The following is a 20,982-nucleotide window of genomic DNA, read 5'->3' on the forward strand; positions in this document are numbered from 1 at the left end:
AACATACAACTCCTCCATGGAAACACAAGTTTTTCCAAGGTATAGATTATAAGTGCTAGATCTAAGCTGCTCTTCCCAAGACAAGACAGGAATGAACACATAAGGCTAAGCAGCTAACAAGGCTCCAAAGATGTTCAAGTTTTAGAGACTGACTAAATGATTTAATTCTCTATTAAATAGTTCCAATAGTTATTGTACCCATAGAAACAGAAAGAAAATACTACTAAATTTGAAGTTTCCCTTCTGCTACACTTTATTAAACTACAAGCCAGGCACTGATACCACACGCCTATAATCCTAGCTACTCGAGGCTGAGATCTGAGGATAATGGTTCAAAGCCTACCAGGGCAAGAAAGTCCTTGAATGACATTTTTTTTTTTTGGTCAGTCATGGGGCTTGAACTCTGGGCCTGGACACTATCCTTAGCTCTTCAGCTCAAGGCAAGCGCTCTACCACTTGAGCCACAGTGCCAGTTCTGGCTTTCTGAGTGGTTTATTGGAGATGAAAGTCTCAAGGAGTTTCCTGCCTGGGCTGGCTTGGGTAGCTAGGATTATAGGCATGAGCCACTGAGAGCCCCTTGAGACTCTTACATCCAATTAACCACCAAAAAGCTAGAAACAGAGCAGTGGCTCAAATGGTAGAGCACTACCCTTGAGCAAAAAAGCTCAAGGACAGCACCCAGGCCCTTGGTAAAGGTCCTTAGGACCAGTGTATAAGCATGTGTGTGCCTATACATATGTGCACAGGTGCCTGCGTGCACGCACACACACACATTCTATTTTAAGCAGAGTGCGGGTGATTTCATGTCTGAAACCCTATCTAATCAAGGGGCTGAGATAACAAGATCCAGATTTGAAGCCAGCCTGAGCAAGAAAGTCATCAACACTCTTATCTCCAATTAGCCTCCATAAAGGCACTTGAGTTCCTTAGCAAAAAAGCTAAGGAACATGTTTGTGCCCAGGCTTAGGTTCAAGTTCCAATACTGCAACCAAAAAATAAAAAATCTATTCCGTACAATTTAGTGCTCACTGCTTTGGGTTCATCCATTTTTTTTTGGGGGGGGGGGTCCCGTCGTGGGGCCTGAACTCTGGGTCTGAGCGCTGTCCCTCAGCTCTTCAGCTCAAGGCTAGCGCTCTACCACTTGAGCCACAGCGCCACTTTCAGCTTTTTTCTTTTTGCTTATGTGGTGCTGAGGAATCCAACCCAGGGCCTCAGGCATGCAAGGCAAGCGCTCTACCACTGAGCCAACTTCCCAGCCCTATTTTAGTTATTTCAAATAAAAGAAACTAAAGCTGGGTTTTGTAGGCATGCCTGTAATACCAGCTACGTAGGAGGTAGAGACAAGAGGATCTTGAGTTTGAGTCTGGAAAAGCAAAATCATGGACAAGTCTAACTTACAAATAACCAAGGGTCACTCCCCCTCTCTTCTCTCAGTGTCTTGCTTGCAGGTTTCTAGACTGTCTAGGTGATGTTCAGTGGATGAAGTAGAGGCAGCTGTATTATCAAATCCAAAATTCTGGAATGATTATGTCCTCCACACTAAGGATCTGGAAGGGGTGAATGGTAATAATTGGGAGTAGAAGCCCAGCTGTACTGGTACTTGGTGGTAACATGTAGAGATCTCTTTTTAATGAACCAAGTCATAACTTCCATATGGGTGGGGAATTTGTGTTTGGAAAGGAGAGATCCTTATAGCTCATCAAGTTCTGAAGATTCGTAAAAAAGCAATTTATCATTCTGACTGAAGGAGATAATAATGCTGCTGACGATCAAGGCCTCTATAAATAAGGACCACATTGGCTAGAGAAAAAAGATGTAGAAAGTTCCTTATGTTGGAACTGTTGACAACCCTTATGAACGACTACCTTAAAGTAGGTAGTAATGTATTTTCTGGGTTTGTGTTGGTCCAAGTCAGCCTCAATATTCTGGCAAGATGTGTATTTTTGTTACTGAATGTCCCGAGTAGATGTTGGTTTGAGTTGGTGGCGTGCAGAACACACACTGAGGGCCATTCCTGGGAGCATGGGTGTACATACTTGTAAGCATTAGTTTATGTTCCCACACCAGAACTATGCATGAATGGATGTGTGTGCACCAAGGAGTCCACTTCATGGGACTCCCAATCACAAGATTTCATACTTTGTGATGGTCACCCTTTCACATTTTGATATATCAGTGAATTTTTTTATATTAAAAGTTTAAGAAGAGCTAGGAATGTGGTTTAATGGTAGATTGCTTCCTAGCATGCATGAGGCCCTAGGTTCAATTCCTCAGTACCACATAAACAGAAAAAAACAGAAATGGTGCTGTGGCTCAAGTGGTAGAGTGCTAGCCTTGAGCAAAAGTTCAGGGACAGTGCCCAGATCCTGAGTTCAAGCCCAAGGACTGGCCAAAAGAAAAAAAAAAAAAAAAGGTTAAGAAAAAAAAATTCAAGGGAAGGCTAGCACTTGTGGTTCACATCTACAATCCTACCTACTCAGAAACTTGCGATCTGGAGGACCGATGTCAGTCTGAGCATAAAAGTTTACCAAATGCAGGCCTGGAAAATTGCTCAGGTTCTGGAGTGCTAGGGTAGTAAATAGTAAGGCCAAAACTCCAGTACCAAAATACAAAACAAATAAAAGACAATTGAGGAAACTACTTTTATTATCTGCTATTTATCACCAAGTAAGATTAGTCTTGTGATTTATGTTAAAGAAAAAAAAAAAGCGAAGAGGTTTTTATATTAAAGTTATTTTTTCAGAAAAAGAGGGAGACTAGAGCAAATTTCAGAAGCTGATTTACAGTGCCAGATTTTGACAAATGGATTGATGTACTGAAATTCTAAGTAAGCTGATAAGGAGGCAGACTTCAATTTTCTATTTTCCCAATATCAGTCAGAACTCACAGAAACTTGTGAGGAGAGGAAGGAGAGGAACAGCCCTGGGTCACAAACAAACACAAGTGTTTTTAGAAGACTAGTAACATTAAATCACATAGCTGTTAAGAGAAAAGAGATGCAAAAGGTAAGTTGAAATCAAAACTAGAACTGACTACACAGAAGTAAAGAGGTAATAATGACTCAGCTCTATTCAAGGGTTATATCAAAATGTAGGCCCAATATCACTGGATATTTATTAATTTTTCAAGGTAAGTCAAAGCTGAATTATATAAAAGTGAATCTGCTGTTCCTCAGCTCTTCAGCTCAAAGCTAGTACTCTACCACTTGAGCCGTAGCGCCACTTCCAGCTTTTTCTGATGTGATGCTGAGGAATCGAACCAAGGCCACATGCATGCAAGGCAAGCACTCTACCACTGAGCCATCTTCCCAGCCCTGCTCTTCTTGTTTAAGAGATGGGCATGCCTTTAATTTCAGCAGTTGGGAGACTGAGGTAGGAAGACAGAATTCAAGGCTAGTTTGTGCTACATAGAGCTACAAGGTCTTGCTGCATAGCAACAGAAAGTAACAACAAAAAAAATCAAGAACAGTAACACCAATAAAACAAAAATCAGGAAGTGGTGCTGTGGCTCAAGCCATAGAGCGCTGGCCTTGAGCTGAAGAGGGCAGGGATAGCGCCCAGGCCCAGAGTTCAAGCCCCACGACCGACCAAAAACAAAAACAAAAACAAAAACAAAACAAAAATCAAGAACAGTAAAACAGTAACAACAATAACAAATAAGAGATGGATTCTCAAGACTGGCCCTGAAACCCTGGTCTCTCAAATAATTCCACCTTGGAATCCAGAGTATCTGAAATTATATATGTGCACCATTAGGTTCAGCTTTCATTTTTTAACAAGTTCGAATAAATGAAAATTAAAAGTAGAATGGTTAACACCATGAAGACCAGACTAAATATATCTGCTAAGACAATTTGTGATCTCTGGCTCATAATTAGAAGTTCTTAGTAGCATAAACACAAGAGAAAAAGACTGGAAGAATCTTGAGTGAGTTTTGAAATTGCTAGGGCACTGACTATTATTATCCCCATTATTATTATTTATTTACTTTTTGTATGTACATTGCTGGGGATTGTACCCTGGACTTTGCACATTCAAGGCAAATACTATACCACAGAACTATTCCTTTAGCCTTTCTATTATTCTAATACTACTAACAGTGTGCTGCTACATTTGTTTTGGGAAAAAGAATATTATGCCAGACCTATAATCCCATCCTTGGAAGGTAAAGCAGGAAGATGGAGAATTCAAGGCTATCTGGGACAAAGCTAATGAAACCCTATCTCAAAAACAAAATAAGAAGCTGGGCACCAGTGACTCACACTTGTAATCCTAGCTACTCAGGGAGCTGAGTTCTAAGGATCATGGTTTGAAGCCAACTGTAGCAGCAAAGTCCATGAAACTCTTATCTACAATTAACCACCAGAAGGCTAGAAGTGGAGCTATGGCTCAAATAGTAGAGTGCTACCTAACCTTGAGCACAAAAGCTCAGGGGCAGCACACAGGCCCAGAGTTCAAGCTCCAGAACAGGCACTAAATAAATATTAAATAAATAAAAATTAAATTAAAAGGGCTGGAAGCATAGCCTGAGAGCTTGCCTAGCAAGTGTGAAACTCTAGGTCTAATCCCCAGTACTGCCAAGTAACAATAATAGTATCATTTGAAGTTTGAATTTTAAGGCTTTCTATAAAATTAAAGAAATATCCATTTAGCTGATGAGCATTTTCAGATATCTGAGATAAACTTTAGTTTCAGCTAGGTGCCAGTGGTTCACGCCTGTAATCTTAGCTACTTAGGAGGCTGATATCTGAGGACTGAGGTTTGAAGCCAGCCAGAGCAAAGGAATCCAAAGGGCAATCATTTCCAATTAACCACTAAAAAGTCAGAAGTGGAGGTGTGGCTGAAGTAACAGCATTAGCTTTGAGCAAAAAAAAAGCCAAATGAGAGCAAAATGATGAGTTCAACCAGTACTGACAGATACACACACAGACACACACAAAACCAACAAATACTAGTTTTCAATTTAAGTGTAGGTTACAACTAAGTCAACAAAAGTAGGAGATGATTAGTATTAGTGTTTATGGAGCACTCAGAAACCTCAGAACATATAGAATCAAATAACAGATTTTTATATTTACTGAGGAATGATATGGCTTATCTTTTGGAGATTCCAAAATATAATAAAACTAGTGTGTGTGTGTGTGTGTGTGTGTGCGCGCGCGCGCACATGTGCATGCACTTGCACATGTGCTGGTTCTTGAGCTTGAACTCAGGGCCTGCACACTGTCCCTGAGCTCTTTTGTTCAAGGATAGTGCTCTACCACTTGAACCACAGCTCCACTTCTGGCTTTTTTGGTGATTAATCGGAGATAAAGAGTCATGAAATTTGAATAGTAGTTCTCAGTTCTCAGGTTCCTGAGTAGCTAGGATTATAGGTATGAACAACTATATATAAACCAAAGCTTATATATAGCCACAGTATTATTATGTCTTGTAGTAAGGTCTTCACAAAATCTTTTTTTTTTTTTTTGGTCAGTCATGGGGCTTGAACTCTGGGCCTGGGTGCTGTCCCTCAGCTCTTCAGCTCAAGGCTAGTGCTCTACCACTTGAGCCACAGTGCCACTTACAGTTTTCTAGTGGTTTACTGGAGATCTGGAGGTAAAGAGTCTCATGGACTTTCCTGCCTGAACTGGCTTTGAACTGTGATCCTAAGATCTCAGCCTCCTCAGTAGTTAGGATTACAAGCGTGAGCCACCAGCGCCCAGCTTTACAAAAACTTATAAAACTGGAAGAAAACTAGTAAATAGGGAAAGACATGAAACACCCTTCTTCATATACAGAAAAAAAAAATCATTTACGAGTTACCACACAGCTCTTTGGGGTGGGGGGGGGGGGAGAGGGGGGAGTGAGGAATCTGTCCTTTAAATAAAGGTAAGGGTATGTTTAAGATCCTGTGTATATTAGTAGTTTACTATTAACAAATTGTTTTTCTGACAATTTTTAATGGTGAAAACTTGATGGGAAGATGCAAACTAGGGATTACTAACACAGAGTAAAGTACTTACCTATAGTCTCAGATTCATAATAATCCTGTGTGCCTTCCTGGAAGACAAGACGGGTGTCTTTATGATTTTAGAGCACCAATTTGGAAAAATGGTAGGCCCATTTGTATGGTCAGTTCATGTCCATTGAAGAGGAATAAAAAATATACTCAATCTCCTCTTAGGGGTTATTTAGCTGTGTTGTACCAAGGACAACTAAATGGTCTTTAGAAATTCTAAGTGCAGGCTGAAGACATGGCTTAAGTGGTAGAGCACCTGCCTAACAAGCGAATCCTTATCCTACCAAATAAATAACCAAATAAACAAAATATAATTCTAAGTGCAGAGAAGAGTTAAACTATAAAACTTAGCACTTTTATTTTGGTTGACATGTAACATGCTGATTTGAGATTCTAACACAATAAGACAAAAGTAACAGGAAGGGGCTGGGAAGGTGGCTCAGTGGTAGAGTGCTTGCCTTGCATGCATGAGGCCCTGGGTTCGATTCCTCAGCACCACATAAGCAAAAAGCAAAAGGCCGGAAGTGGCACTGTGGCTCAAGTGGTAGAGCACTACCTTGAGCTGAAGACCTGAGGGACAGCACCCAGACCCAGAGTTCAGGCCCCACGACCGGACCCCATAAACAAACAAACAAAACAAAACAAAAGTAACAGGAAAAGTAAGAAGGTTTACTTTTCAATCAATAAGAACAGAAGACAAACTCACCCTACATCTGTTTTGTGATTGTATTGCTGATACTGAGGCTCGAATTCAGAGTCTCATGCTTGGCATTTTCACTTGAGCCCTGTCTCCACTTCAGGATTTTGCTGGTTAACTGTTCCTCAGAGATCAGCCTCCAAAGAAGCTAAGATTATATGCTTGAGCTGGTATGACATCATTTCTTAAACATCTCTGATGTGCTAGACATTCTTTTAAGTACTTTTAATATAAAACTCAATCACTTCTCACAACAACTATTATCTATAACTTTATTTTATACATAAATTGCGGAAGAGAGCTTTACATCTGGTCTTTTTTTTTTTTTTTTTTGGGGGGGGGGGTCCAGTCGTGGGCCTGAACTCTGGGCCTGGGCACTGTCTCTCAGCTCTTCAGCTCAAGGCTAGTGCTCTACCAGTTGAGCCACAGCGCCACTTCTGGCTTTTTTTCTTTTTGCTTACATGGTGCTGGGGAATCGAACCCAGGGCCTCAGGCATGCAAGACAAGCACTCTACGACACTGAGCCACCTTCCCAGCCCCAAATCTGATTTCTTTTAAATTTCTCTTTAAACAGAATAAATTCATTCATTAAACATTTTCCCCAGACACACATATAGTCCATATTAGTAGCTCATGAGCTCTCTGTGAGAAATTTTTAATTTTGTATTTTAATTTAAAAATTATTTAAAAATAAGTGAATATATTAGATCATATAGACAAGTACTTTACAAATGTTTATAGCTAGTAAAGTAAAATAATTCATTTGTCTGTACTAAGCAAAGGCCATGATTTCATAATGCCATATATATTTAAAGGTTTTCAGTAGTTCTAATACTATAAAGGTTTTCAACCTCAGCTCTATGCACCTTTTGTCATTTTGGGCCAAGAATTTCCTTTTCAGAGGCTTTCCTACATTGTAGGATGTTTAGCAGCATCTTTGACCTCTACCCACTGATGGTTCTTGGTTCAACAACCAAAAACGTCTCCTGATATTGATTGGTAAGTCTCTCTTGAGGGAAAAGTCCCTCTAAAGTAAGAACTTTGAGGCAACATAAGCCGTGTAGGAGTATAAACATGTCAAATTTAATAAAGCAAAAGTGACATTTCTACTTTATACAGGTTGAGAGCAATATCACTAAAACAGTATCATACACAATAACTAATGTCAATATGAATTTCATATTGACAAATATGTTCAGAGTTTGCTTTGATAGAATTTTTACCCCTTAAAATATCCTTTTTCCCCATACTACTCAAGTTTGAATTAAATTTTGCTTGGTTTACTCTTTTCTAGAAGAAACTTCTAATCTTAAGTAGACTTACTAACTGAAACTGTTGATTCTTACATGTCTTTTTTTTTTTTTCCGTCTGAAGTATCTCCTGGGGAATTACAAAATGGTCAATGTGTGTGTACTAGTTCCGGGGCTTGAATTCAGGGCCTGTACAATGTCTCTGAGATTTTGTGACCAACGCTAGTACTCTATAACTTCAGCCACAGTTCCATTTCCCTCTTTCTGGTGGAGTTAAGAGTCTCACAGACTTTCCTGTCTAGGCTGGCTTCAAACTATGATCCTCAGCTCTCAGCCTCCTTAATAGCTAGGATTACAGACACCCAGGTAGGTTTTTTTGGGGGATGGGGGCAATCCTGGGGTTTTAACTCAGGGCCTGGGCACTGTCCCTGAGCTTCTTTTGCTCAAGGCTAGCACTCTACCATTTGAGCCACAGTGCCACTTCTGGCTTTTTCTGTTTATGTGGTACTGAGGAACAAAACCCAGTGCTTTATGCATGGTAGTGCTAGGCAAGCAGTCTACCACTAAGCCACATTCCCAATCCCTAGATGGGATCAATGTCATCACTACCATTGTTTTCTCTTCTGAGGAATTTTGATGTGTTCACTTCTTTTTGTCTTTTTTTATAAACATTTTTCCCCAATTAGCTTATATTAGTTATATGTGCATTTCACTGTTACATTTCTACATGTTTACAGTGTATTCCAGTCAATTTCATTCCTTCTTTCATTCTTCTTGTCCCTTTTTTTTTACTTTTGGGACAAAGGTTCTCTAGTACCCCACGTAGGCCATGAATTTGTTTGTATAATCCAGACTAGCCTTGAACTTTCAATCTTCCTGGCTAGGTCTTCCAAGTGCTGGGATTAAGTGTATGCCATTATGCTTAGCTCCATAAACACAACATTCTCAAGAGCCTAAAAGGATGAGTAAGTATTTAGATGCCGTCTTTGTTAATTCCATTAAAAAGAGAAAAAACTTTGCCGATGCTGGTGGCTCATACCTGTAATCCTAGCTACTCAGGAGGCTGAGATCTGAGGATCTGCTGAAATCTGAGGATTGGTGGTTCGGGCATGTGGCAGGAAAGTCTGTGAGACTCTTATCCCTAATTAACCCCTAGAAAACCAGAAGTAACACTATGGCTTAAAGTGGTGGAGCACTAACATTGAGAAATAAAGCTCAGGCACAGCAGCCAGGCCCTGACTGAGGTCAAGCCCCACAACTGGGAAGGGGGAGAGGATGGGGGAGCAGATGGGGGGCAGGGGGAGAGGGCTTGAAAACTGGAAAAATTTTAAAAGTGGAAAAGTTATGAGATAAACAGCACTCACTATAACATTTTCTTTCCTGAAAGCTGATTTTTGTTGTTTTGATGGCAGTACTGGAGTTTGAATGGGTGTTGCACTTGCTAAGCAAGGGTACATCACAAGCCCCTTTGAGCATTATTCATTCTGGAGATGAGTTCTTACTTTATGCCTAGGCTTCAATCCTTCTATTTGTGCTTTCCTTTGTCACTGGAATGATAGAGGAGTGTCAGTGTGCCCAGTCATTGGTTGAGATGGAGTCTCAACAATTTTCAGGTCTGGACTCGCCTTAAATGTTGTGAAATCCAGATTGCTGCCTTCTAAGTAGCTAAGACCTCAGCTTGAGCCATTCCTGGATGGAAGATGTTTCTTTTGGTGCCAATATGGGGTTCAGTTTGAACAAGAGCTTCAAGTTCTCATTCAGCTTTTGCACTCACGGCTAGCATTCTACTATCTGAGCCATGCCTCTACTTCCATCTTATTGCTGATTAGTTGGATAAGAGTTGCTCAGATTTGTCTGCCTGGGCTGGCTTCAAACCATGATCCTCAGATCCCAGCCTCCTGAGTAACATGAGCTACTGGTGCCCAGCTGAAAAAAAAAAAGATTCTCTGCAGAAGTAACTAACAATGTACTTTGCCTATCTATATGCTTTTTAAATTTCTCTTATTTGAATCAAGCAGGGTATAAAATATATTAAAACAGGGGCTGGGAAGGTGGCTCAGTGGTAGAGCACTTGCCTTGCATGCTCAAGGCCCTGGGTTCAATTCCTCAGTACCACATAAGAAAAAAGCCGGAAGTGGTGTTGTGGCTCAAGTGGTAGAGTGCTAGCCTTGAGCTGAAGAGCTAAGGGACAACGCCCAGGCCCTGAGTTCAGGCCCCATGACCGGACCCCCCCCCCCAAAAAAAAAAGAATATATTAAAACAATTTTCATGGGGCTGAGAAGGTGGCTCAGTGGTAGAGTGCTTGCCTTGCATGCATGAGGCCCTGAGTTCTATTCCTCAGCACCACATAAGCAGAAAAAAAAGAAGCCGGAAGTGGTGCTATGGCTTAAGTGGTAGCATGCTAGCCGTGAGCTGAAGAGCTGAGGGACAGCGCCCAGGCCCACAGTTCAGGCCCCACGATCGGACCCCCCCAAAAAAAAAAAAAACAATTTTCAAAGGTATGTAGTAAGTAAAAAAGCTGTCTTGAATGTGTAACAATCCGCAGTAACAATCAGCAGAAGAATTTAACTTGGTTATGTGTAGATAAATGTGGAAGGTATTGTTGCAAAGAAGTGTAGTATCACAACTACATATAAAACTTCATACAAAGACGAGATGGAAAATAATGCTTTAAGAACAAGATACTGCCAGGTTCAACAAGTCCAGCTTAACAGAGAAGTTAGAGCAATACAACTTTATAAGTCTAACAAATACAACTACTACACCCTAGATAGACTCTTTTTTTGTGTATGTGTGCATGTGGTACTAGACATTTGAACTCAAGGTCTCAGTCTTACTAGGCAAGAAGCATTCTACCATTTGAGTTCTTTACCATAGCCCTTTTTCCTCCCCATTCTGCAGCTTGAAGTAAGGGCCTGGTCACCGTTAGTAAGCTTTTTGCTCATGGCTAGTTATCTACCACTTTAGCCACAGCTTTTTGGGTTTTTTTGGTGGTTTTTGGTGGTTAACTGAAGATAAAGGGTTCTTTGGACTTTCCTGCCTGGAGTGGCTTGGAACAGTGGACCCTCAGATCTCAGCCTCCTGAGTAGCTAGGATTATAGGCATGAGCCACTGGTGCCTGGCTTTAGTCATTTTTTCAGAGAGGGTTTCATGGTTTCACTTAGGGCAGACTACAGACTGGGATTTACTACCCATGGCCTGCCAGGAAGCTGGAATTTCAGAAGTGGACTAGCAAACCTGGCTTACACAGGGTCTCAATAACTTTTTGCCTATGCTGGCTTTTGAGCTGTGATTCTCTCAATTTCTTCTTCCCAAGTTGCAGAGATGAAAGACATGAGCTATAGAATCTAGCCTTGGAATTTCTTAACAAGCTAAAACTGTCCAATTTATCCTAAATATTCATTTCTCTGTGGGCAATCAATGTGATAAACTAGCTGCATATGAGTTTCTTTTCCAACTCAACAAAAAGAAAAATTTCTCAGTTCTTGAATATTCAGCATAACAGTTTTTTGTTAGTAAGATAGCATTTAATTTTATTTTGTTTTCAAGATTTATCTACCTTCCAAGGTATACTGAATAGCAAAATGATTTACTGATCAAACAAAACTGCAACCAAGAATATGTGAACTATGAAATTCAGGGGTTAAAAAGACAATAGTCTAGGATAACTGTTTAAAGTCTAACATATTCAGAAAAAGGGAGAAATGGAAACAAAGTTCCAAGCAGTCCACAGCTTAATTTCCAAATTAAGTAAAATTCAGAAACTTTTCAGAGCCACAAGTATTATATAAGGTTTATAAAACAATCCATTTTATAAAAATATTGGGAGAGTGGAAAAGAAAATAAATGTCAGAGGAGTTTTACCACAGGAAAATAAACCAAGTGAGAAGACCTTAAAGATTGGCGCATGCGCGCACGCATATACACGCACACACACACCAGTCAAATTATTTGTCATACTCATAAAATTCAACAGTTGTAACAATAGCTAAACTATATTTTTCTTTCTTAGCAAATAATGAATCCTCACCTGCTTGTGTGCATGATCATAGGAGTTGATATGATTATCAAATTCCTGATGCTTCTGGTACTGTTTATCACAGAGTTCACAATAAAAGTTGGCTCTGAGGTCTTCCAACGCTTTGGCAATTGCCTTTTCTTTATCAACATAATCCTATAAGAATCATAAAATAAAAACAAATGAACAAACATTTTAAAATGTAATTGTTAAAGTTGGGTACAGGTAACTTATGCCTGTAATCCTAGCCACACAACAAGCTGAGGTCTGGAGGATTCAGTTCAAAACCAGCTCAGGGAGAAAAGTCTGCAAGATAACATCACCATAATTTTAACCAGCAAAAAGCTTAGCTAAAGTTATGGCTCATGTGGTGGAACATCAGTAAAGATTTTAAAACCCAAGAGAAAACGAGGTCCTACTACTGTCAAAGCCCTACTACTGTCAAAAAAAAAAAAAAAAAGGAAAAAACAAGGGAGGTGCAGAAATGGATGGACAAAGGGTAAACAAATGTAGCAATGGTACTCACTGGACACTATGTTGAAAATGAATCATACAATTTGCAGGTAGGGATGGGAGGGAAAAATTAGAAGAGAGCTAGAGAAGGGTAACATTGTCCAAAAAGAAACATACTCTTTACCTGACTTATGAAACTGTAACCCCTCTGTACATCAACTTTATAATAACAGCAGAAAAAAATTTAAAGACAAAACAAAAAGGGAAGTGGAGGTATGTCTCAAGTGCCAGCTTTGACTGAAAAAGCCAATCAAGAGGGTGAGACCCTGAGTTCAAGCTCCACCGTCACACAAATTATTCCCTCTCCTTTGACAATATGATAGACAAGATACAAAGGCATCCTTTCTCCTAAAAAAATAACCAAATTCAATATAAAATGCAGTATTTATTGCATTGTTGGATCCATAGGAAGAAAAATATTTCCCCAAGAAGGCAAGATAAAAAAAAACAAAACTCAAGCCGGGTGCTGGTGGCTCACGCCTGTACTACTCAGGAGGCTGAGATCTGAGGATCGCGGTTCAAAGCCAGCCCGGGCAGGAAAGACCGTGAGACTCCTATCTCCAATAAACCACCAGAAAACCGGAAGTGGCGCTGTAGCTCAAGTGGTAGAGCGCTCGCCTTGAGCTGAAGAGCTGAGGGACAGCGCCCAGGCCCAGAGTTCAAGCCCCACGGCCGACAAAAAAAAAAAAACAAAAAAACTCAAAGACTGAAAACAGAGCTAAGAAGAGCAATATACAAAAATCAGTTGTAGTTTCTTTGTGTGTGTGTGCCAGTCCAGGGCTTGAATTCAGTCCTGGGAGCTGTCCTTAAGCTTTTTGTTTTTGTTTTTGTTTTTTACTTCAAGGTTAGTGTTCCACTACTTGAGCCGTGGTACTACTTTCCAGCTTTTTGATGGTTAGCTGTAGATAAGGAATTATGGACTTTCCTGCTTGGGCTTGCTTCAAACCATGATCCTCAAGTTTCAGCCTACTGAGCAGCTAAGATTACAGCTGTGAGCCACTCATGTCAGCCAGTTGTATTTTTTACATACTAATAATGAGCAATTAGGGGAAAAAAGTTAATAAAAACATTTCTATTCATACACAGAAAAACACTGAAGACAAAACTCCGAAGACAACAAAGCATTATTGAATAAAATTAAAAATCCAAATGAATAGTGAAACATGAAGCTCATCGACTGTAAGATTTTATATTAAAACAAATATTTCCCAAACTAATTTACAAATCCATTGTAATCATAGTCAGAATCTCAGTGGACAGTCTTAACATCTTTGTGATGATGAGGTATTTTAACAGTATTTTCAACAAATGGTGCTGGGACAGCTGGAAAGCAACATGTATAAGAATCTTATAACAGGGCTGGGAAGGTGGCTCAGTGGTAGAGCGCTTGCCTTGCATGCTCAAGGCCCTGGGTTCGATTCCTCAGCACCACATAAGCAAAAAGAAAAAAGCCGGAAGTGGCGCTGTGGCTCAAGTGGTAGAGCGCTAGCCTTGAGCTGAAGAGTTGAGGGACAGCGCTCAGGCCCAGAGTTCAGGCCCCACGTCCGGACCCAAAAAAAAAAAAAAAAAAAAAAGAATCTTATAACATTAAAAACTAACTCAAAATGAATCAAAATTCTAAAACTAAGAGCCAAGCTATGAAACTCTTAGGAGAAAACAGGTGCAGATCTCCATGTTCTTGGGCTGGGAAGTTGGCTCAGTGGTTAGAGCACATGCCTTATATGCCTGAGGCCCTGGGTTCATTCCTCAGCACCACATAAACAAAAAGAAAAAAAGCCAGAAGTGGCGCTGTGGCTCAAGTGGTAGAGCACTAGCCTTGAGCTGAAGAGTTGAGGGACAGCGCTCAGGCCCAGAGTTCAGGCCCCACGACCGGACCAAAAAAAAAAAAAAAAAAAAGATCTCCATGTTCTTGAAACAACAAGTTCTTAAATAGGCCATCAAAAACACAAGCAGCAACTCAGGTTCCAGTGGTTTACACCTATAATCACAGATATTCAGGAGGCTGAGATCTGAGAATCAGAGTTTAAAACCAGCCAGGAAGGAAAGTCCAAGACATTCTTATCTTCAATAAACTACTCAGAGAAAGCTGGAAGTGGTGGCTCAAGTGGTAGAGTGCTGTTCTTGAACAAAAGAAACTCAGTGACAGTGCCCAGGCCTGAGTTCAAGCCCTAGGACTGGCATAAAAAATTTAAAAATTTTTGGGCTGGGAAGATGGCTCAGTGGTAGAGCGCTTGCCTTGAATGCCTGAGGCCCTGGGTTTGATTCCTTAGCACCACATAAGCAAAATGAAAAAAGCAGGAAGTGGCGCTGTGGCTCAAGTGGTAGAGCTCTAGCCTTGAGCTGAAAAGCTGAGGGACAGTGCCCAGGCCCAGAGTTCAGGCCCCACAACTGGACCCCAAAAAAAAATTTAAAAATTTTAATTAAGTTAAAATTAAAGAACAGAGCTAAAGGTACTTCTTCTAATCCTAGTACTTGGGAGATGGAAAGACTGAGTTTGAGGCCAGCCTAAAGTTCATGCTAAGGTTCTGACACACCCCCACACACCCCCAGGAAGAAAAAAAAAGAAAAGAAATGTTATCTATAGGATCAATGAGAGAACGTCAATAGAGCTTGGTTCTGTGTTGCTTCCCTCCCTCAAAAAATGTTCAGTGGGCTGGTGGTGTAGCATAAGTGGTAGAGCACCATTTGAGCAAGCAAGTTGAGCATGAGGCCCTAAGAACAAACCCCAGTACCACAAAAAGTATTCAAACATGTTTACTTGTTACAGAAAAAGAAAAAATAAAGAGAAGGTGATAATATAGGAAAGAAATGGAAGGTCCTAGTTAAGAAAGGGAGGGGTAGCAAGGCACCAGTGGCGCCTAGCTACTCAGTACACTGAGATCTGAGGACCATAGTTTGAAGCCAGCCCAGGCAGAAAAGTCCCTGGTAAGACTCTTATCTCCAATAAAATACTCAGGAAAAAAAAAAAGTAGTGGAGCTGTGGCTCAAGTGGCAGAGTGTTAGGCTTTAGCTCGGGGACAGCACTCAGGCCTTGAGTTCATGCCCTAGGATTAGCACAAAAGACAAAACAAGAATTACTTGACAGTTCTGAAGGCCCACACCATAAAATTGGCATAAAATATTTAAAAATTATTGCAAGTACTGTATTTTGTACTGATTGAGGATAGGCTTTTGATGAGTAGGTATGACAGAAGGATTGGAAGGGGAACCAAAATGCCTTGATAGGTAAAAATGAGCATCCTGTGCTACTAAGGAAAGGAAGTACAAATTAAGGAGGGATTGTGTTAGTAATAATGTTTAGGTTGCAAAGTTTCATGAAACTGAAGAAAAAAATACAGTCAGAAAAGGCTGAAGGTGTAACTTAGTGGTAGAGCACTCAACTAATATGTTCAAGGCTCTGGTTTCCATCCTCAGCACCAGAAAAAAAAAAATGTTTGCCTAGCGTGCTGCTCAACCCTGAGCATGATCTTCAGCACAGAAATAAAAGAAAAAGGAAAAAAAAGCCGACTTATAACATCTGCTCTTGCTTAAGGATGGTGTTAATTTTTTTTCTACTAGTCCTTCTGCAGGAAAATGGAAGTGGGGTATATTAGCTTGTGGACATGCTTATTAGCAATGACAAGAAAATTGTCAATTCCATTCTGAGAAAAAAAACAGGGAAGCCTCTAAGGACTCTTAACCATTTATTTTTTGCTGTTACTATTACTTGGCTACCTGTATACTAGACTGTGTTTTCAAATACTAATACAATCTTTCCAACAGATTTATGTAATAGGCATTATTTTGTTTTTACAAAGGAAATAGGAAAGTAATTAAAACAATAAATGAGATCTACTACTATTAAACACCAAATTTAAACCAATGGTATCATTTAAGAGATCCTTTTCACCAAAAGGATCATCTCTTTTTCAATGTGCAAATCCTCCACAGAAGAATGAGTTTATGTACCTTGTACTTTTGTCTCAACTCTTCTGTATCTTCTTTTTCTACTTCTAGGACACGGCGTCGTTCGGTAGCATCTTCAGCATAATCAAGCTTGGTTAAAAACAGATAATTTAGTTTATTTCCTAGAGTACCCAAAATTAACAATGTAAAAGTCATTTGCATGAATGCAATATTATTTTAAAACAAAAAACTTAGCTGGGCACCAGTGGCTCACACCTGTAATCCTAGCTCCTCAGGAGGCTGAGATCTGAGGATCATGGTTTGAAGCCAGCCTGGGCAAGAAAGTCTGAGACTCTTATCTCCAAAAAAACCACCAGAAAAACAGAAGTAGCGCTGTGGCTCAAGTGGTAGAGCAGTAGCCTTAAGCAGATGAACTCAGGGGCAGCGCCCAGACCCAGAGATCAAGCCCTATAACCAAAAAACAAAAAACAAAAAAACAAAAAAACACTTGCATTTTGCTCAGCTACTTCTTGCTTTATCTTCATCTCAGAAGATAACAGCAAATAAAATAGTTTCTAATCCTTTCTTGCTGATAGTTCAGAAAAGGACTCATTTTTTGACAATAGACTTCAGTTGAAGGTTCAATATCAAAAGAATTAAGAATGAAGTATTATAAGTAATAAAAAATAGGTATTAGAGATGATGCTACACAACTTTACACGAACAAAGCTTCTACCACAGAAAGCATTTTAAGCATTGAACAACACTGCCTGCTTTACTGTATAACCCTAGGCAAACCATTCAACTTTGTGTCATTTAAAACAGGGCCATTATTTACATCCTAAATGAAAATGTAGTCTATGTGGATACAGCACACATTTGTAGTATGTGGGGGTTTCATTTTATTTCCATACATACACACAGTGCATTTAGAACAAAATCACCTCTTCTATTTTATCATTCCTTCCCTTTGTTTCAAACAGCATTTGATGGGTTTACTCTGTTGTTGGAAAATACATTTTTAACTAAAAATACTTAAATTCTATCTCATAAGTGTATTCTTGTATTGACATCTGAATTTCAAGTTAATATTTTAAAAGAGTCCATAAAATGAGTTACTAGATCCATTTACCTCCATTTCCATGCGACCCATGCCCATGACATCATACTTGACAACAATTGGAATGGGATCTGTTCTCCCTGTAATAGGAACACAGATTCAAGGTAAGACACAAAGCTAAGCCAACAGCTCACTTTATACATTAGGTTTGGGTGGTTAGAGATCTTGCCTTGGAGTGCAGAGACCAGAAAGCTACAGTGAACCAAACACAAGCCATTCTCACAGCTTACATCCAATCCTTCCTTTCCTAGGTTAAACCCAGCTAGCCACTTTGACCTTCTAGTTGGAGAGAACTTCACAAAATTAAATAAGTAATAAGAAGCATTCTAAGGAATGGCACCAGGAGTATGAAATTAAAAATTTTAGAAGTTCTTTTTTAAAAGGATAGTCAAATAACTTCCCACCAAGAATTACTTATCTGTCCACTGATAACCTCCCTCCCTCAAACACTTAAAATATAGGAAATATCTCAGCCGACACGATTAAAAAGTATACTGTTAAATATGAGTAGGAAAACTATAATTACAAATTAGTCAATTTTTTTTTCAAAAGATGCTTCATAATTAAATGGATCTAAGAACTTTTAAAATAAAAGGCTAGTTAGTTGCCCTCAGGGACAAGTAGTTTTAATTTGGTGCCACGGTCTCATGTAACAGAGTGGATTTAACATGGGCAGTAGTAATCGGTAAGCTGTGAAAAGGACTAGTTGCGAAGAAAATTGACTTTAAACTAATTGATCTATGCTGGAGATTTTTTAAATAAATATATTTTTATCCACTCATAACCAGCCAAACAAAGCAAAATGGGGCAGACAAGCACTTTACTACCACAGCTGTTTTACATCACAACTTGCGCTGTTCATTGTGATGTAAGCCCACTGAAAAGAGGACTTACCTTATCTGCTGTACACCTTTAGTGAAAAAGCACAATGTTTACTTCCCTCATCATTTCACTCAGGCTGGTGTAAACAATTGTTTTTGTTGTTGTTGTTATACACACATATATATTATACCTTTGGGCTAAAACTGAGCTTTATCTGGCTAATTCCCAAATCTGAGAAAGTTTTTTGATGGTTCTAGGGTTTTAATTCAGGGTCTTGTGCATTCTATGCAGATGCTTGACCACTTAAGACAAGCCCTGACATTCCCCCACAGTTGAAATTTTAAAGATAACAAATGCCAGGATTTTGACTTGTATGAGCCCTGCATGAAAAAAGAAACCCTTTTCAAAATGATCAGCAACCACTTATATCCAGTTGCCTTATATTTGTGAGATTAATTCTTGTCTTTAAAATATAATGACAAACAAATTCAAAAGTTTATCATCAATACCCCTTATTGCTTTCATATAGTAGAGGGGTAGGAATTATCATACTTTTTTTGAAAAAAAAAAAAAAACTTTAATACACAATATCTTAGGCCAGAAAGAAAAGGGGGTAAAAACTTTTAGAATACAGCCTTCTTTTAGACACTATCAAAGACCGCTAGCAAAACAAACACAATGCATTTCTACTTTATGCCCAATGGTATAATAAATAAGCAGTGACTGCAATCTTTAGCAAAAGGACCAAATTAAAGACAAGTTATAAAAATGACTTCCTAAGTGCAATATCACTTTCATAACGTCTCAATCAGGGATTTACTGGCAAAAAAACAAATAGTCTAATGAAAGAATTGAAAAGAAACATCAAAACAATTTTTTGGAATCTTTTTTATCTGTGAGAATTTATTTTGTAAGAATTAAGAACGTTTTGGCACAATTTCATTACCTCTGTAAACCCCTGTTTATAAACTCTGCATTAGTACTTTTGCCTTCTAAGGCAGTCAAAGTTTGTTTTAATTTACTTATAAATTGCAGTAGCAAGTGCTAGTGCCCATTACATTGGGGAGGGAAAATCAAGTTTTGACAGTATTAGAATATTTAACTGATTTTTTGGCAGTTTTAACATGAACAGATATGTCCCTTCTTAACATTATCCTTTAATGAACAAGGATCAGACAAGTTGCATAAGGAAAGGAAAGGAAAATGAAAAAGACCAAGCAGAAGGATGAAGGCTACAACAGAGAAAGTAAGCCTAACATATTGGTGCACTGATGACAAAAGGAGTAATTCAGTCTGAAAATAAAAATTACCACTGCTAAGTTTACCATCACCACAACAAGTCCAGGATCATAATGCTGTAAAAAAGAAACACCATTTGTTAGGCAGAAACCATCAGGGTAGGAAATAGGCCTTCTAGCAGGCAGACAGGATAGTGTAAAGTATCAATTGGGCTTTGCCCCTCCCCCAATTTCAGCTGAGGACACAGAAAGGACATTTTGTTCTGCAACAGCTGTTTTCATACTGGTCAGACCAGGGTGTGAGATTTTTCTACTGCTACTTGAGAACATGACCAATCTCTCCAATAATGCAGGGGTTGTGGTGTCAATTTAAAGGGAGCAAACTATCCTAGCTTATCAGAATATTAGAATTATGTAATATTCATTCTAGTAAATTAGTATTCAAAAGGCCCAAGATGGGACTTTCCCTTAAAGAAATCACATCAAAGATTGGATAGAATCAATTGGAAATTTGAATCACTGAAAGAACTACAGGGGGATTGGGAGGATAAGGTTTCAAAGACCTCTCTAAAAATATCTAACAATTAAAAGATCTAGAAAACAACCTTAGATTCAATGCTTAAAGAATGTGCATTTGACTTCTGTCAGGAATAAATAAAACTTGTTAAGCTGTTCTCCTCAGATCTTTCTTTTAAGTTGCTCCCTACTAAATGATGATTACTCAGGCCCATCTACATCTAACTTTCTGCATATTAACAAAGCCAATCTTCAAAGGAGCGCTCCAGAAAAATTCCAGGGAAAAAATGAAATCAAAAGAACTATCACAGAAGAGCTCTGGTGGCTCACCCCTATAACCCCAGCTACTCCGGAGGCTGAGATCTGAGGATCACAGTTCAAAGCCAACTGGGGCATCTTATCTCCAATAAACCACTCAGAAAAAGCCAGAAGTGGCACTGTAGCTCAAGTGGTAGAGCACTAGTCTTGAGCACAAAGAGGTTCAGTGACAGTGTCCCAGCCCTGAGTTCAAGCCCCAAGACTACCACTTAAAAAAAAAAAAAAAAAGAAAGAAAAAACAAAGAACTATCACATTAGTGAGTTCTCCACTTAAGAATTAACTCATGGCCAGGTACTGGAGGCTCCTGCCTATAATCCTAACTACTCAGAGGGCCTAAGATCTAAGGCCTCCAGTTCAAAACCAGCTTAGGCAGACAAATCCAAGAGACTCTTATTGTCAATTAGCCAGCAAAAAGCCAGAGTGGAAGTAAAAATGGGACTCAAGTGGTAGAGTACCAAGGTAAAGGAGAAGTCAAGTCTCAGTACTAGCGCCAAATAAATTTAACCCCCCAAAATCCCCAAGGCCCCCCCAATTTAAAAATTTAGCTTTCAAGGCAATATGAAGTTGACAAGTAATTTTTTAACATTATTAAAGGAGCTTCACT

At 39.3% G+C, this 20,982-nt stretch overlaps 1 protein-coding gene across 3 annotated transcripts in view; it reads right to left on the reverse strand.

The window, feature by feature from the left end:
- The window catches only part of Gpatch8 (G-patch domain containing 8), an 85,197-nt gene that overhangs the window by 20,457 nt on the left and 43,758 nt on the right, over positions 1-20,982 (reverse strand). For 2 of the 3 annotated variants that reach the window (XM_070027868.1, XM_070027869.1), the window contains exons 4-6: positions 17,496-17,563; positions 16,427-16,513; positions 11,978-12,121 (exon numbers count right to left, since the gene is read on the reverse strand). In XM_070027868.1, coding sequence (XP_069883969.1) covers positions 11,978-12,121; positions 16,427-16,513; positions 17,496-17,563 — 299 coding nt within the window. Of the gene's footprint in view, positions 1-11,977; positions 12,122-16,426; positions 16,514-17,495; positions 17,564-19,615; positions 19,661-20,982 lie in introns of all 3 variants that reach the window. The other variant, XM_070027870.1, reaches the window with a different exon arrangement.

This window comes from Dipodomys merriami, unplaced genomic scaffold (assembly GCF_024711535.1).
Source record: "Dipodomys merriami isolate MVZ:Mamm:240054 unplaced genomic scaffold, mDipMer1.0.p SCAF_19, whole genome shotgun sequence".
NCBI classification, from domain to species: Eukaryota; Metazoa; Chordata; class Mammalia; order Rodentia; family Heteromyidae; genus Dipodomys; species Dipodomys merriami.